Source organism: Vulpes lagopus, chromosome 10, assembly GCF_018345385.1.
Source record: "Vulpes lagopus strain Blue_001 chromosome 10, ASM1834538v1, whole genome shotgun sequence".
NCBI lineage: Eukaryota > Metazoa > Chordata > Mammalia > Carnivora > Canidae > Vulpes > Vulpes lagopus.
The window spans coordinates 55,915,221-55,932,354 of record NC_054833.1 but is presented as its reverse complement, the minus strand read 5'-3'; the positions used below and the strand labels follow the sequence as shown (position 1 = coordinate 55,932,354).

General features: G+C 36.8%; 1 protein-coding gene across 9 annotated transcripts in view; it reads left to right on the top strand.

Annotated features, from left to right (window-relative positions):
* The window catches only part of CEP126 (centrosomal protein 126), a 107,585-nt gene that overhangs the window by 64,768 nt on the left and 25,683 nt on the right, over positions 1-17,134 (top strand). For 7 of the 9 annotated variants that reach the window (XM_041772699.1, XM_041772694.1, XM_041772696.1 and 4 more), the window contains exons 5-6: positions 5,774-5,972; positions 10,150-12,271. In XM_041772699.1, coding sequence (XP_041628633.1) covers positions 5,774-5,972; positions 10,150-12,271 — 2,321 coding nt within the window. Of the gene's footprint in view, positions 1-4,465; positions 4,591-5,773; positions 5,973-10,149; positions 12,272-17,134 lie in introns of those variants that run through there. The other 2 variants (XM_041772700.1, XM_041772695.1) reach the window with 2 other exon arrangements.

Sequence of the window (17,134 nt, the reverse complement as noted above, 5' to 3'; positions counted from 1 at the left end):
TACTGGATTTCAATACATTAGCTTTTACATCAAAACTTTACAAATTAAAACTGGAGTTCAGTCAGTATCTTTTTAACAGAATTACTTGGCATAAGGAGATAAAATAATTCTATATCTTTTGACCTTTTGAAAAGTTTTTTTTTAGTTTTACAAGTACATTTAACCGATCACTTACCAAACAAGAGTCTATTTCAGTGTTGAGCTACTTTCTAGATTTTGGAAGCAAAGTACCAAGGTCCATATAGATGAGCTTCTCCTAAGGGAATGAGGACCAACAGATTGCATTCCTAATCTTGGTTATGCTTGAGATCTGTCTTATAGGATCAGGTTAAGAAAGTCATATTCATTCTATTTAGAACTTAGTCTCCCAGCACTTGTGATTGCAGAGTGTTTACCAGACATTTAATGAAGTGTTCTGTGAGAAAGTATCATCTAATTCAAAAACACTAGATTACACTGTGTAGGAGTCAGTCTCAGAATTTTTTTTAAATTGTGGGTCACTTTCTGACTCTCAGTTTTGGGATTCTTAAATCTTAGCAAGCATCACCATTAATACTGAAAATCCATTTAAACTTTTTTTTTTTTAAGTTACAGCAGTTGTATGTTACAATAAAATGAAAATAATGATGAGGGATGGAGTTCTGATTGCCCAGAAGGAAACCCATACTAGTTGTCAGTCAGTCTGCCTTGCCCTATTTAGGAGCCACCGAGTTTTCCCCACTATTAATAATCAAGATAATTAAGTTAGAATGTGGCCCTTATGTTCTGCTTATGAGACTTGAGTTCTCAATTTGAGGTTAAAGGTTTTGGCTGCTATAAAAATGTCATTTTAGGGCAGCCCGCGTGGCTCAGTGGTTTAGTGCCGCCTTCAGCCCAGAGCATGATCCTGGGTTCCTACTCGCTGCCGGGATGGAGCCTGTTTCTCCCTCTGCCTGTGTCTCTGCCTCTGTGTGTGTGTGTGTCTGTCATGAATAAATAAATAAAATCTTTAAAAATTAAAAAAAGGGATCCCTGGGTGGCGCAGCGGTTTGACGCCTGCCTTTGGCCCAGGGAGCGATCCTGGAGACCCTGGATCGAATCCCACGTCAGGCTCCTGGTGCATGGAGCCTGCTTCTCCCTCTGCCTGTGTCTCTGCCTCTCTCTCTCTCTCTCTGTGACTATCACAAATAAATAAAAATTAAAAAAAAAAAAACAAAAAAAAATAAATAAAATAAAATAAAATTTAATGTCATTTTAAAATACTTTTCACAGAGAGAAAATGAGTGGGAAAAATTAGGATGACAGAACATGAGAGACACCTAACTCTGGGAAACGAACAAGGAGTAGTGGAAAGGGAGGTGGGCAGGGGGTTGGGGTAACTGGATGATGGGCACTGAGGGGTGGGGCACTTGGCGGGATAAGCACTGGGTGTTATATGTTGTCAAATCAAACTCCAATAAAAAATATATATTAAAAAAATACATTTTAACTTACAAGAACAAAAGAAAATTTTTTACCTTTTTTTTCATTTAATTGGAATAATTTTCAAGTTTCTACAAATAGAGCAATTGTAAATTCAAAGCATTAAGCATTTATTGGTGAATAATGTATATATTCCTGTTCCAAGAAATGTAAGTGAATGAAGTTGAAATAAAGTCTTTAAAGTTTACTATAAAAAAAGAAATTCCGGCATATAAAGGACAAGCAAAGAAAGGGGGCTTGAGAAAAAACCTGAGAAGGAATGACTGGAAAAGCAGAAAAGTAACCAGGAAAGCACAATGACGTGCAAACCAAGGGAGTGAGAGTCAGAAGGACAGCAGCCAACAAGTGTCTGTTCTCACAGTTACTAGGTCAGCTAGTTAGTAACGAGCAACAGCACCTGGAAGTCGCAGGAGCAGCAGCCAGAAAGCAGCAGCCAGGGGCAAGTACAAGTCCAGGGAGGACGGTACAATTATAGAGCACTCTGGGGATGAGGGAAAATGGCAGACATCTAGAGAGGGGAGTTTAGAGTAATATAAAACCCCAAATCATTTCCTATAAAAGTAATGTGCATGTTTGAGGACAAGCTTTCCTAACTCACGGTTTCTCTTTCTGCATATCAATTGTTATCCTTTGTGTTATCAGATATTTTCAATTTAAAAAGGTCGCTAGTGCTAGGAATGAAAGGATAGACTATTTTTTGTTCAACACTGTACAATTCCTTAAAGTCTTAGAAGAGATGAAATGTCAGAACAACTTCGATTCCCTTGTAGCACACAAACATAGAGTTAGCATCATACCAAATCTTTGCTAGGACCACTAAATAACATACATCATTTTTGTTTTATGAGAGATGATCTCCATTCTAAATTAGAGTACCTAGTTTTCATTCATTATTGTAATGCACTATTTTGACTATGACTATCTACACCTATCTGTATATATATATACACACACACATATGTGTTACCTATTTGGAAAACAGTGAATGTATACAATTTACAGAGGGAACACTATGGCTTACTTATTAAAAAGTTGAATTTCTTTCCACAAATAACTAACAGTATTAAATAATGTGTGTGAAAATGCCTCATAAATTATACAATTATAATGCTATACAAATATGAAATATTAGAATATTAAGGATCTGGTGTTAGGTTAATAGAAATACATATACTATTTATTGAAAATATGATTAAGCTACAAATATTGATAACCTATTGTCACATTAAAAAATCCAGTATATGTGGAATATAAACCTAAAATGTGTTAAGGAATAAAGTAATGCCAGGAAACAGGAAGAATTCAAAGTACTTGATTCTATCAGTACTCATAAACAATTGTTCTAATGTGGAAAATATTACTGGCAGATAAAAATAATTTAAGATGTTGGTAATGTGATCATCTAAAGGCAAAACATTATTATGAAAAACTAGAGGGCATTCAATGCTAAAGCTTCAAGAACAATCGGAGAATATATCCATATGAAAATGGAAGTTGCCTCAGGAAATAATGAGATATAAGAATATTAATAAGGGACTAACATTAAAAATACAAGTAATCAGCCTTCCGGCGCAACTGAATCCTTATCACAAAGATAACATATGTCACCCTTCCAAAAGATGTAAGGTAAAAGAAATTATATTTCCCTCCATATTAAATTTTTATACTTTAAAATGATGTTATCACATATCTATCTCCAATATCCATGTATTTGTGGTGACATAGTCAATTGTGAACCACATGCAACTCTGAGAAATCTGGCCAGAGCTAAGTGGTGGTCTATTTGACCTCTCTTTTCCCTTTGTACCAGTCATTTGAACCACATTTTCTAGCCCATGTTCATTATCTGCCTGACTATCAGACTTCTAAAAGGTGAAAATATTCTTAAAAGGAATGAGAAAAGGGGAATGTGAATAAGCTACATACGTTTCTCAACACTGATCAGAAGAACATCATGCTTGGACCCTCAGGACAAAAATAGAATATGAATCAAAAGCCTAGAGGCAACCTAATAAATGTTGCAACAAAAAGAGCATCTTAATGAGGCTGTCTACCTGCCTGTCCAAATGCTTTTCCACCTGTGCAGATCCATCCCTGCCAGTCCAGCTGTCTCCACACCTTATCCCCACTTAGCTGATCAGCTGTCTCCTCCAGGGGGCCCCCTGCCGTTCCACCAGCCCCGAGCCCTGCCTGTCTGTCCAGCTGTCCCCTCTGCTCTTCCAAAGACCTCTTTACCAGCCCCGTTCCTGTCCTGCCCAGTCAAACATCTCCCTCCGCCCCCAGCCCCAGTGACTCCTAGCTTTTCCAGCACTTTCCAACATCTAGCAGCCCCACTTCTTTCTGGCACACCTGACCATCCACCCCACCCAGCCCAAAGTTCCACAGTCATCCCTCATCCTAATGCACAAAGCAAGTTCTTTTACAAACCTTTCAGACCCCAGCATTTCCCTCCACAGCGTTGGACTCCAGCACCTCTCATGCCTGCCCTGGTCCACCGTTCCCTTCCAGCTGGACTGGTTGTTTCCACGGCCCCTTGGGAAGCTCTCCCTGTCTTGAAGCCTCCCTGTCTCTCCAGTCAGCCCCCTCACCAACCAGTCCCCACTCCTCACATCAGTCCGCTGCCTGAACGTCTTGCTCCCCTAGGCCCTTTACGGTCAGTCCAGTGGTCCGTTCCCCAAGCCGCCACATGGTCTGATCTGCCCCAGGCCTTTGTAGACCATCCTCCTGCCTTTGTTCCCACTCGCCCTCCTCCCTGTTACTCCCCATGCTCTTCATCTTCCTCGGCCTCTCCTGCCACATCTCCTTCATCTCCTGTGCAGTTCTCTTCCTCTTCACCTGCTCTTTCCTCATCTGTACCCTCCTCCCCTAACTCTCCACCCCGGCTTCCTTCCCTCAGCCCTCTCCTTTCCTGTCCTCTGCGTTCGGCCCCCTGTGCAGTCTGTCCTGCTTTGTCCTCCTTTCCCCTGGTGCGTTCCTCCCCCTGTCTTCCTACTCGCCCAGCTCCCTTTACTCCTGCTCATGCCCTCAATCCTCCTCACTGGGGGAAGAAAGTAGAGAAGAGAAGAGAAGCAAGTGGACTAGAGAAGAAAGAAATAGAGAAGAAAAAGTTGAGAGACGTCAACTTTAAAGGTAAATACATTGAGTTTATTAGATATTTTGTAGGTTTAGCGATATTTTGTTTGGGAAGGGTGACTGAAGGGGAAGGAACGCGTGAGAGTAGGAAAGCCTAAAAGGACGGGAGAAAAACACTCTCAGCACTCAGGAACTTATGTTAAATACCTTCTGGCTGTCCATGTCCTCCCTGTGGTCACAAAAGGATAGGCTGGAATCTAGTAATCATTGACCTTGAGTAATCCAGTTTGTCTAGATAAAGATATATATGTGTATTGGAGATAGGTATATGTTATATGTGGCCATGTATCCTCCAAACATTTTTATCCACATTAAATTAGGAATCATTGAAATGAATTGGGACTAAATGCCCTTGGGATTCACACAACTGGCTGTAGTGCAGCCACAGTCAGCTGTTTGATATACTTCCTTGCCCTCCCCCAAAACAGCGCTCCTTTGTTCTTTGTTTTTCACTTTGTACATCTGCTAAAATAAAACTTGCTGTTTCCAGAAGATGCAGAATTCTAATAGAAAATTATGTCACCCGCTGATATCTGTGGGTGGCACTTTACATACTAAAAGCAGACTCTGCACTACAGATACCCCTTCTGTGGCATGAAAAACATGCTTGTATTTGTGGTACAACTGAAAACAAGTGTGTATATTCTCCTCCAGTGAGTAAGATCCAGGCTTCTAAATCTAGTAAAGTAGGATGGAAATTCCTGCCTGCCCCAACAGGCAATTTTCATATTTTCTATCTGCTTGAATCTCCAACCAACTGTAATTGGGCTATAGGAATACCTACCCGCTATAACATCAACTCAGAACAAAGGGGAATGCAGCACATTTTATACAGATAGGAATGCTCTTATAGAACTAAGGACTGATTCTACATGTCTACAGGAACTCCTTCTATATCCATCCCAAACAACAGAGAAATGGGATTTTATAATCAAAGCCATGAAAAATTGGGTATTCCTACATGAAGGTGAAGTGCTTTACTGGCACTAAAATCCCACAACCATTTGGATTCTACTATTGACTGCCTTAAATTCCCATTCCAGTATCCTTAAATGTGATTATCTCAACACACACACACACACACACACACACACACACACACACCATAAATGTATCATTTATATAAATAGAGGTTAACTTTATTTAAATGTACTAAATATTTTTTATGTATGATTCACAGAGCTATAGATAATGCCTTGCCTTCATCATTGTCAAAAAATGGTCACAAGCATCAGAAACATCTCTTATCCAAAATCAATTGTGATAAAGAAATGAAGGAAAACAACAGGGCAAACTTGGCTACTAACAAAGATGCGTTCCAGCTTAAACTGGAAGAAACTCAGAAACTCCTAGAAGATCAGCATCTAAGCAGTTTGCAAGTATGAAACTATAAATATGTTAATATTTTAGTATCTAGTAATAATTCTGTCCCATCTCTGCAGTGTTCTACACCAAAGAAAAGTATGCCATTAACCAAGGATAGGATGTGAATGAGTTAACAAAATTCATCACAGGTATTACAGAAATAATTGTTTAGATTTTTCTGCCTTTTGCTCATTTTTCACTTTGCTTTCTCTATTCTTTTTCCATCTCTCATATTTGGAAAAATATGCTCTACGGATGTTATTTTCTGATCAAATATGAAAGCTATGTAAAAGTACAATGTAATATAAGTATCATTGTTAGAGACCGGATTACAAAGACCATCCTGAAAATTATAATACATATGGACATTAGTTTCGTAATGAAAATATGTCACAATTAGCTAGAAATGGCATTTCTGTTCTATCTCTGGTCATGCATTCACTTGGTTCCCCCCACACAAATGAGTATGGATTTCAGCTGATTTTCCTGATATATTCATGCACTTTGTTTTTCACAAGTAATTACACACATTTATGATATTTTTAGTAGGCTGGTATCAAGATTAAATTGATAATCTTGGCCTGATTTATCCAATAACTAAGTAATAATGACAAGGCTTTAAAAAAAGGAAAGCAGGAGGCTTCTTCTGGCTTTGATGAAATACCTACCTGCAATAAACAACCATAATTCTGAATAAAATATATGAAACAACTGTTTTTGGACATTAGACAACAAGGCAAATATCAGATGTGATCTTTAAAAAAGGAAAACAAATGAGATAAGCCCTATAATCACATAGGTTTTCACCTGAACATATTCTTTGGACAAGCCTCAAAATACACAGATAACCAACTGCTTGTCAAAAAAACCTTAACACTCTCTTATAGACTAAAATCTAGACAGATAACATAATGTTTATAATATCCAATAGTCAACCAAAAGTTACTAGACATGTTGAAAAACAGGAAAATAGGACCCATAACCAGGAGAAAAATTAGTCAATATAATCATACACACAGGGCAGAGATGAAAGGATTAACAGGCCAGGAATTTACAACTATTTCTAGAAATATTTTCAAGGAATTAATGTAAAAAATGAATCTATTGAAAAAGGTATTTTTAAAAGAACCAAGTAGACCTAGATCTGAAAAATATGCAAAATGAAAATTTCACTGGATGGACTTAATGGTCCAGGCATTGAAAGAAAGAAAGAAAGAAAGAAAGAAAGAAAGAAAGAAAGAAAGAAAGAAAGAAAGAAAGAAAAGAAAGAAAGAAAGAAAGAAAGAAAGAAAGAAAGAAAGAGAAAGAAAGAAGAAAGAGAAAGAAAGAAAAAAGAAAGAAAAAGAAAGAAGAAAGAAAGAAAGAAAGAAAGAAAAAGAAAGAAAGAAAGAAAGAAAGAAAGAAAGAAAGAAAGAAAGAAAGAAAAAAGGAAGGAAGGAAGGAAGGAAGGAAGGAAGGAAGGAAGGAAGGAAGGAAGGAAGGAAGGAAGATAAAGAAAAGAAACAAACAAACTACTGGACTTGAGACATGGCAGTAGAAATTATCCAGAGCGAAACATTGTGAGAAAAAATACTGGAAAAAAATGAACAGAATGCTAGTAACCTGTGAGACAATATCAAGCAGTCTAACATACGTTTAATTAAAATCCCAGGGTATTTAAAGAAATAATGCCTGAAAATGTTTCAAAGTTGGTGAAACTAAAAGTGCATAGATCCAACAAGCTCCAAGAAGAATAAATATGCACACATGTATGTGTGCACCCACCCTGCCAAGGCTGCATATGTGCCAGATGTGTATGGGGACAAATGAAGCCACACTTGTGGTGGGCACAGCATACTGTGTTGTACACCTGAAACTAACGTGACATTGTGTGCCAAATACACCCAAATTTTAAAAATTATTTTGAGAAAATAATCTAGGGGGGAAAAGAGATCAATGTATCAATGTGGGTGAACAAAGATAAGACAGACCACATGAACTTCAGTCCAGAAGACAGTGAAGCATTTTAAGTTCTTTTTTAAAGAAAACTTCCAACCTAGAATTCTGTATCCAGCTAGCAATATCATTCTGAAATAGTCATCTTCAAACAAACACGAGCTGAACACCACTGTACTCCATCATCATCTATACTATAAGAAATGCACCTAGAAGTTTTTCATTTTTCTAGAAGGAAAATATTAGCAGATGAAAACTCAGATCTGTTAATGATAGCAGATTAGTGGTAGTTAGTGGTGGGTAGATGTGGACTTCCAGCAGATGGAAAGTTTCTCTGGATTGTTTGATATGGTGGATAGGCTGAAAAATTTGTCAAAATCCATTATGCATTTAAAATGGGTTCATTTGATAGATAAGTTTACTTCAATCACATTGATTTTAAAACTGAAATGCTAAAAGTATAAACTAGTACAGTTTGTATAGCCATAACTTATAAGCAAAAGTTGAAGCTGAATATAATGTTTCATTTCTTACTGATGAGAAGAAATCTGAGGGAAAAAATATAGTTTAGTGAAATCAGAAGTTGCTAAACTACTTTTCAGGTGCTTAGAGGTATGAGGCCATCATAGACCTGTGACAACAGAAATCTTAGAGCCATGGATATCACATCTAGAAAGACCCTCAAACCCAGATTTCTACATTTCATTAGATGTAATCTCAAAGGAAGCCTTTGAGGGCTTCCTTATGATTTTCTATTATAGCAGCTCAGCTGTAGAAACAGGCATTGACAGTGTGCTCTGTTTTGTTCTCCTGATTAGACTGAGTAACCATCACTTTAAAAAAAAAAAAAAGAAAAGACACAAGAGTACTGATGTGATAAGTAGGTGGTAAATGCTAGGAATATCAAACTCTTGTGAATCATTTTCAAAACTTATTTTGTGGTAATATATCAATAGGCATTAACTATACAAACTAAAATATTTTTATTCTGTAATTGATTTCCTAGATTTCTTCATTTATTTAATGAGCTAGAAAAATCATACATTTTTGTTTAGTATCAGAATATTTAAATTTTCTAAAATTTGTGAAAAATCTTAAGGGACAGTAATTTCCTTCTTTTTGAGTCCATTTAACTTTTGACAAGACTTATAATCTAAAATCCTCTTGAGAGAATCCCTGGGTGGCTCAGCAGTTTGGTGCCTGCCTTTAGCCTTGGGGCACGATCCTGGAGTCCCAGAATCGAATCCCACGTTGGGCTCCTGGCATGGAGCCTGCTTCTCCCTCTGCCTGTGTCTCTGCCTCTCTCTCTCTCTCTCTCTCTCTCTCTATGTCTATCATGAATAAATAAATAAAATATTTTAAATAAATAAATAAATAAATAAATAAATAAAGTAAAATCCTCTTGAATATATTTATTTATATGTGCTACACATCAATGCATTCTAGGTATATGTGAGAAATTAGAAATATTTTTAAACATATAGCACACTTTGAAATAATCATGAAATTTTATTAAAGACTTACAAGTTCCATGAAATTTCATTGAAATAGTGATGAGAATGTCTATGAAATTCATAGAAATTATTGCTGTTCTAAATCTAAAAAGAGGACTCATTAAAATCAATAATTGTCAATTCTACATCCGCATTAGAATTTCCTGGGGAACTTTAAAATAAAAGTCAATACATGGACCCCATCCAAATATTAAATCATCAGGACCCAGGTATAGTTATTTCTACAAAACTCTTCCTGTGAACCCCACCGTGTAGGCCACAAGATCACCTGCACTCCGAAGATGCAGCCCTACCAACAGGACACTCACATTAGGGGCACAGAGCTTTCAGGAGCCTCATTCAAGTCCAGTGAAACTTTCAGGGGAAAAATACCCTTTGTAAATAACTATTTTTCAGAATTTCATGTACTGTTATAAAACCTTCAGGAAACTCAATAGGCCAAATGGAATATCAATAGCAAAATTATTTTCTAAGCTATCTCCGTGGCTAGAATAATTAGGTAGTTGCTTTAGGTGTAGAAATTAAAGCAAACACACTTTAGTATAAGTCTTTGTTGGCTCCCTCTTTTTCACTCTAAGGACGACTCCAAGGATAAAGATTAGTTAAATATTTATGCTATTTATAGCCGTATTACTCTATTTTCTATGCCAAGGACAATAGGGCTCAGTAGTGTGTTGAATCATTAATTTTGGCATTTAAAAAGTTCCAAGCTATATAACAATGTTCTTTTTCTTTCTTTCAGAAATTTTGTGATGAAGTTAATCAAATAACAAATTCTGAAACTCTCTCAAGTATAGACAGTCTTGAGGCTGGGGAACGTGAAGAAATATATTTAACACTTAACAAGGAGCCTTCCACATCAAACCAGAAGAATTCTATTTCTCTCAAATCAGTAAATCTGCAATCAACCAATCTAAGCTGCTTTGATGAAGATAAACTGTCATTCTCTAAAACTCAGCATATAAATAATTGGCTCATAAATGTAAATGATCCAAATACTCAGACTGAGACACATCTCTCAGATATTTTAAGTAAACCTAATGTTCTACCTTCTTGTGAATGTTTTAATGGTAAAGAGCAAAATCCACCTGTGGAAAGAGTCACAAGTAGTGCTAATAATTCAGTAGCCTTCATGAGTAGTCCACCTGTAGTTGTACAAGATGGAAAAAGCAAAGAGGTCTCTGAAAGTAGCCTAATGAGAACTGACTCCTCTTCCGGAACATTCAAAAGGGAGAGACCATTTGTTACTGAGAGCCCAGCATTTAAATTCAGCAGAGTCTGGACCACTCCAGATTCTCCAACACGGGAAATAGCTACGTTTTCAGACCAAGGGAACAATTCTGAATCAAGACAAGAAAGTAGAACTACTTCATTTGTACCTATGGCAACACGCATGGTTCTGCCATATAATACACAGTCAGCTAGGCCCTTACAAAAGAGCAATCTACATATAAAAGAAATGGACCCAATGCAGTGTTCTGATAAGTTAAGAGAATTGACAGATATTAAAGATGAGAACTTAAAATATTTTAATTGTAGTAAGGAAGAGTTGCCTTTGTTTTCAGATGATTTTCAAGCTGCCTATATACCTCACAACTCCGGTTCAAATGATAAAAAACACAAAATAGCCCAAACATCAACATTAGTGTCTAATGTAATTTCTAACTGTGACTTAGTCAGTCAGTACAAGAAAATAAAATACAACATTCATGAGAAAAATGGTGTGAGGTTTCTTAAAAGTATTTTAAAAAAAGAATCTAAATATGAACATAATTGTTTGAAAGCACTAGTCATAAACCAAAGCTTTAAGTTAGGAAATCACAAAGCAGCAGCTATCAGAGACAGTATTGAATTAACAAAAGAAAAAGGTACAGAAATTCCAAAGACTATTAAAAAACTGAGGTGGTTTGACGAAACTGGAGATACAGAAAAAAATGCTGCAGATAGTACTTTGCTGAAGAACAGAATAGAACTGTCCCAACAGTGGTCTCAGCCTTTCCACAGTCAGACTAAAAGTGGAGCTGCCAGCCACGTAATTAGAATTCCTGCCTGTGCTGTAAATTGTGCTGATGGGAAGAAGCCCAAGGAGGATTATTCTGCTTCTGAAAGTGTCGCTGCCTTAGGAGAACCTGGAACAGACCATGTACCTCAGAACTGTGTTATGCCTTCGGGTTATAACATGGCTAAACAAGCCTGGCCACCCTCAACACAAGAAGAGAGTCAACCCCCTTTACATAGGGGTAGTTCTAAAGCTCCGAAAGCCAACCCACAGAGGGGTGGTGCCAAAGTCCTTAGAAGAGCGAGGTCTGCTCAAGTGCAGTCTGCCTTCGTGTGTGCAGACAGAAGAGACACTGGCCTTCGGCCCCAGTCCGCAAGCAGAACCAGCACACACCTGCAAGCTCAGGGGAGACTGATTGTGCCTCATCCTCCGCCCAAGTCTCCGTCAGATAGTAGGAGCAGTAAAAATACACAAGTGTCTCCAAGTCGGCCAGTAACACTTGAAGACTCTCAGAACATGATGACACATAACTATTTTCATTCAAAACATGTGCTTCCAACAGAACACAGGTTCCATCAGTGGAATGCAGACAGCAGCTTTCCACCTGCAGGTGTGTGTTCTGACTCTGTGCCTGTGATGCCTTCTCCACCGTATTGTTCTTCTGAGAGCAGAACTGTAGCACAAATGGATGGTCCCAATGGCACTCCTGTGCTGGCCCCACACGATGGGATGTTACTCGGCACCCATAGGTGCCCGGTTTACCAAGAAGGCTATCCCACAGGGACACTTAGGACTGCTCCAGAAGAATCGGTCCCCTTGTGGAAAAGATGGAACAATATTCTGGGTCAAAACAAAAAGGCTGCTGGTAAGAATAAATTTACGTACTTGTATAGATAAACTGTACTATGTTTTAATTCCTGTGAAATTTTTCTTCTTCAAATAGAGCAGCATGCACCCTGTAGATACAATATTAAGAAATGACTTAGCTGCACAAAACCTTCTCTCCCCTAACATTCCATCCTTGTCTAGGTAGCTGCAGCTTCCAAGACAACCACCCAACCTTTGCTCAACTAAATTAGAAACTGCCAGCCTCCATTTTTTTCTGACTTTTCTTGTTACTGTAAGAGAGAGAGGACAAAGAATAGTCTGATTCCTAACCCATATCATTCTGTCATGACAGTATCCCAATATTCTAGCCAAAATTTCTGTCAAAATAAGCACAATGAAAATATTTTTAAATTATTCTAGATATGTAAATAAACGTAGTTATAATGCTTTCTTTTTTCTCTAAAATGTTTATTAAATTGAATAGTTATAAGCTAATGATAGGTGTGCCTAACCCTCCCATTCCCTTTCCAAAACAGTGGCAGCCCTACTTTTATAAAACCCACATGTATGTTGGTTTTCATATGGAGAAAAAATGATGGCATTCCATTAAGCATGTTGAAAATTAGCTCCCTATAATATGCCATTATCCTTAGTGGTAACTCCTCATGGAGCGCTCTTCCTCTGAGGGAATGGACTAGAAGCCCATAAATGTTCCTGCCAGTAGGAATCAATTGCGTATTGAGAAATAGATACGACTTGGAAAAAAAATCAGTAAAGTGATTCTTTTCTTTCACCAAGGATATGCGTGAATACTATGATGTAAAGAGGAAACTCATTTAAAATTTAATATTCAAAGTCCTTTTTAGGGCAGCCCTGGTGGCTCAGTGGTTTAGCGCCACCTTCAGCCTAGGGCCTGATCCTGGGGACCCAGGATCGAGTCCCACGTCGGGCTCCTTGCATGGAGCCTGCTTCTCCCTCTGCCTGTGTCTCTGCCTCTGTCTCATGAATAAATAAATAAATAATCTTTTTTTAAAAAGTCTTCTTTAATAAGACTGCGATTTTAAGGACAAGGGGCTTTTGTTGTAATTTATCACTGTCTCCCCAGGTCCTGGCACTTAACAACTCACCCACACTTTTCTCACATTGAATGGATCTAAGTCGTATTAGCAGTTGGGAAGCTAAATGCAAAGACTCTAATCTAAAAACTTTCAGTACTTATCTACAAAAATCTAGATGGTTTTTCTTTTTATTGTTTCTTCTTTTTTTTAAGATTTTATTTATTTATTCATGAGAGACACACAGAGAGAGAAAGAAAGGCAGAGACACAGGCAGAGAGAGAAACAGGCTCCATGCAGGAAGCCCGATGCAGGACTCAATCCTGGGTCTCCAGGATCACACCCTGGGCTGGAGGTGGCACTAAACCACTGAGCCACCCGAGCTGCCCTCATTGTTTTTTCATCACAAGTTCCCTCCTTCATCCCCATCCCATGCTTCCCCCCGTCCGCCATCTACCTCCCCTCCGATGACCCTCAATGTATTTATTCTCTGTAGTTAAGTGTCTGCAAAAACCTAGATTTTAAAAAATTATTTTTCTCAATAAATATTTCATTCTTTTAATCTATGCATTTTACAATGTAACTATAATTTTCACACTTCTCCCCGCCAAAAATGAAAGCATCATATAGATTGAGTAAATTTCCATTGTATGTATATATATGTATACACACACACACACACACACACACATACGCACACACACACATACACCACATCCCACCAGTTCGTTCTCTATAGTTGAAGAGTCTGTTTTTTGGTTTGTCACTTTTTTCTTCATTTGTTAATTTCTGAAATTCCACATATTTGTGGGATCATATGCCATTTGTCTTTCTCTGACTGACTTATTTTGTTTAGCCTTAAACTCTTTAGATCCACCCCTATGGTTGCAAATGGCAAGATTTCATTGTTTTCATGGCTGAGTAATATTCCATTGTATACATGTGTGTGCATATGTATATCACATCTTCTTTATCCCTTCATCTACCAGTGGACCCTTGCTTGGGTGGCTTCCATAATTTATTGGATCATATGATAGCTCTATTTTAACTTCTTGAGGAACCTCCACACTGTTTCCAGAGTGGCTGCACCTGTTCACATTCCCACCAACAGTGTTAAGAGAGTTCCCCTTTCTCTGCATCCTCACCAGCATTTGTTGTTTCCTGTCTTGTTAATTTTCACCATTCTCACTGGTGTGAGATGGTATCTCATTGTGGTTTTGATTTGTATTTCCCTGATGACAAGTGATGCAGAGCATTTTCTCATGTGCTTGTTGGCCATGTGTATGTCTTCTTTCGAGAAATTTCTGTTCATGTCTTCTGCCCATTTCATGATTGGGTTATTTATTTCTTGAATGTTGAGCTTGATAAGTTCTTTATAAATCTTGGATATTAGCCCTTTATCTGATATATCATTTGCTTTCATTCTCTGAACATCTCCAGAATTTGTCCTTATGTTTATAATTAAGAATACCATAGGGGAATCCCTGGGTGGCGCAGCGGTTTGGCGCCTGCCTTTGGCCCAGGGCGCGATCCTGGAGACCCGGGATCGAATCCCACATCGGACTCCCGGTGCATGGAGCCTGCTTCTCCCTCTGCCTATGTCTCTGCCTCTCTCTCTCTCTCTCTCTCTGTGACTATCATAAAAAAAAAAAAAAAGAATACCATACATTTTAAAGACATGCTACTTAATTAATGATTAGTAGCTTTATTTTGAATTTTGGTTAAAAAAAACTATTTGGATAAAATTTTCATATAAGAAATTTGGCCAAAGATGCCAGTGCAAAAATATATATATGTGTGTGTATGTATATATATACATACATATATAGCAATTATATCAAGGTTCTCAGCTATTATTAATTATTAGATAGTATTTAGCTGCATGTATGTGAATGCACAATATACAAACAGTTTTAAGCATATAAACTGTATCTGTTCCTGGGATTATTAATTTATAATTCACAAAACTGAACATCTACACAAAGAATAAAGCTCAAAAACAAATAATTATGCTACAAATCAAGAAAGTACAAAAGTGTTGGCAGATTTTGACTCCAGATTTACAAACAGGCTGAAGGAAGGGAAAAATTCCTGACACAGCAGTCATGTGGCCAAGGAAATTTTTACTTAAAGTATTTTTAAAGCCCTTCAAAAAAATGGAAAGATAGGCACTTTCCAAGATCTTCTAAGCATAGAAAACAAAGAAACTCTATTGATGCCCAGATGATCTTGCTAGAGACTATAAAATCTAACATACAATACATAGCCTAGCATATTTAGCCCTTAGCTTACCCATATGGGTGGGAATAAAAATAACACAGAACTTTTTAAATTACAGGTTGTATCTCATTAGTAGATTATAAAATTGGTTTCATGAGTGGTGATCAGAATTTTTTTAGTAAAATATAGTTTTAGAATTAGAATGTTCTAAGATAGAAACTACCAGAGCTCATCATATATCATAAAGGTAAATATGTTTCACAGAACTGTATATGCATCCTGGACCACAGTGCAAAATATATTTCTTTCTGTGAGACATAGTCAAATCAGAATGGAAGTTACTGGTATAAAGGGTAAGAGCCAGATTTTCAGATTTTACAGATTAACTACTTAGAGGTAAATTCCAGCTTTGTCCTTTACTGACTCTGTGACCTTAGGCAAGTTACTTCTCCTTTCTGGTGCCTAATTTCCTTATCTGTAAAAACAGTGATGATAATAGTGCCTGCTACAACTCTTAGAACAATGCCTGGACAATTATAAATGCTGAACTAATATTAACTAGAATTATCTTATTTCTTACTCTCAAAGGTCAGGTGTTCAGTTATTAACCAACTTTCTTGAAAGTTGGAAGCTTTGAGGTCTTTGTTGTTATTTAGATATATATATAGATAGTTATATACAGCTATAGTTTATATGTATACTTACAATATATGCATTATATATATATGTATAGTTAGATATAGAACAGTAAAAATTTTAAGCACACACATACAGATATGGCATACATATGTATTACTGTACAAAATATGTAACCTTAACCAGAAATAGAAACATTTAAAGAATGAAATAAAAATAAAGTGCAAACCTTTTAAAAATAACTTAAAATTTTTGTATTTTATAAATAATACATTTTTAAATCTTTAAAATAATTTTATGTATTATATAAAATACTTTTTCTCTCATGTATTATTAATAATGCTTTGCTTAAAAAATTTTTAAAAAATAATGCTTTGCTTAGTTTCAGGTCAATTACTTCATTTCATATACCATTCATATACCATTATTAGCTAATATCTCAAGGTACAATATGCATTTAGGATGAGGTTTATTTTTATAATTTGATAATTTTTCAATTTGTGTCTCTAACTTTGTTATAAATATGATACTGTCATTGTCATTTTGTGGCAAAGAGTTTATAAGGAGAATAAAAGATAAATCACCTTTTTCTTATTTACCTGTATTTGTGTTATTAGTTTTATTTAATCTGTAGTTTTGCAAGAATATGGGGAGTTCTTGCAGAAAAATACTTGTTTTATTATAAGATAATTGACATATTACATTATGTAAGTTTAAGGTGTATTCTGTGTGATTTGATACATTTATGTATTGCAATATGGTTACTACCATAGCTAGCCAACACCTCCATTGATCACATAATTGTCATTTATCTGTTGTGGTGAGAACATTTAGGATCTAGTCTCTTAGCAACTTTGAAGTATATGATGCAGTATTGTTGAGTATAATCATGATGCAGAGCACAGAACTCCAGAACATACTCATCTTCTACTACAAGTTTGAACTGTAACCAACATCTCAATTCCTGCACCCTGGAACCACTCACTCTT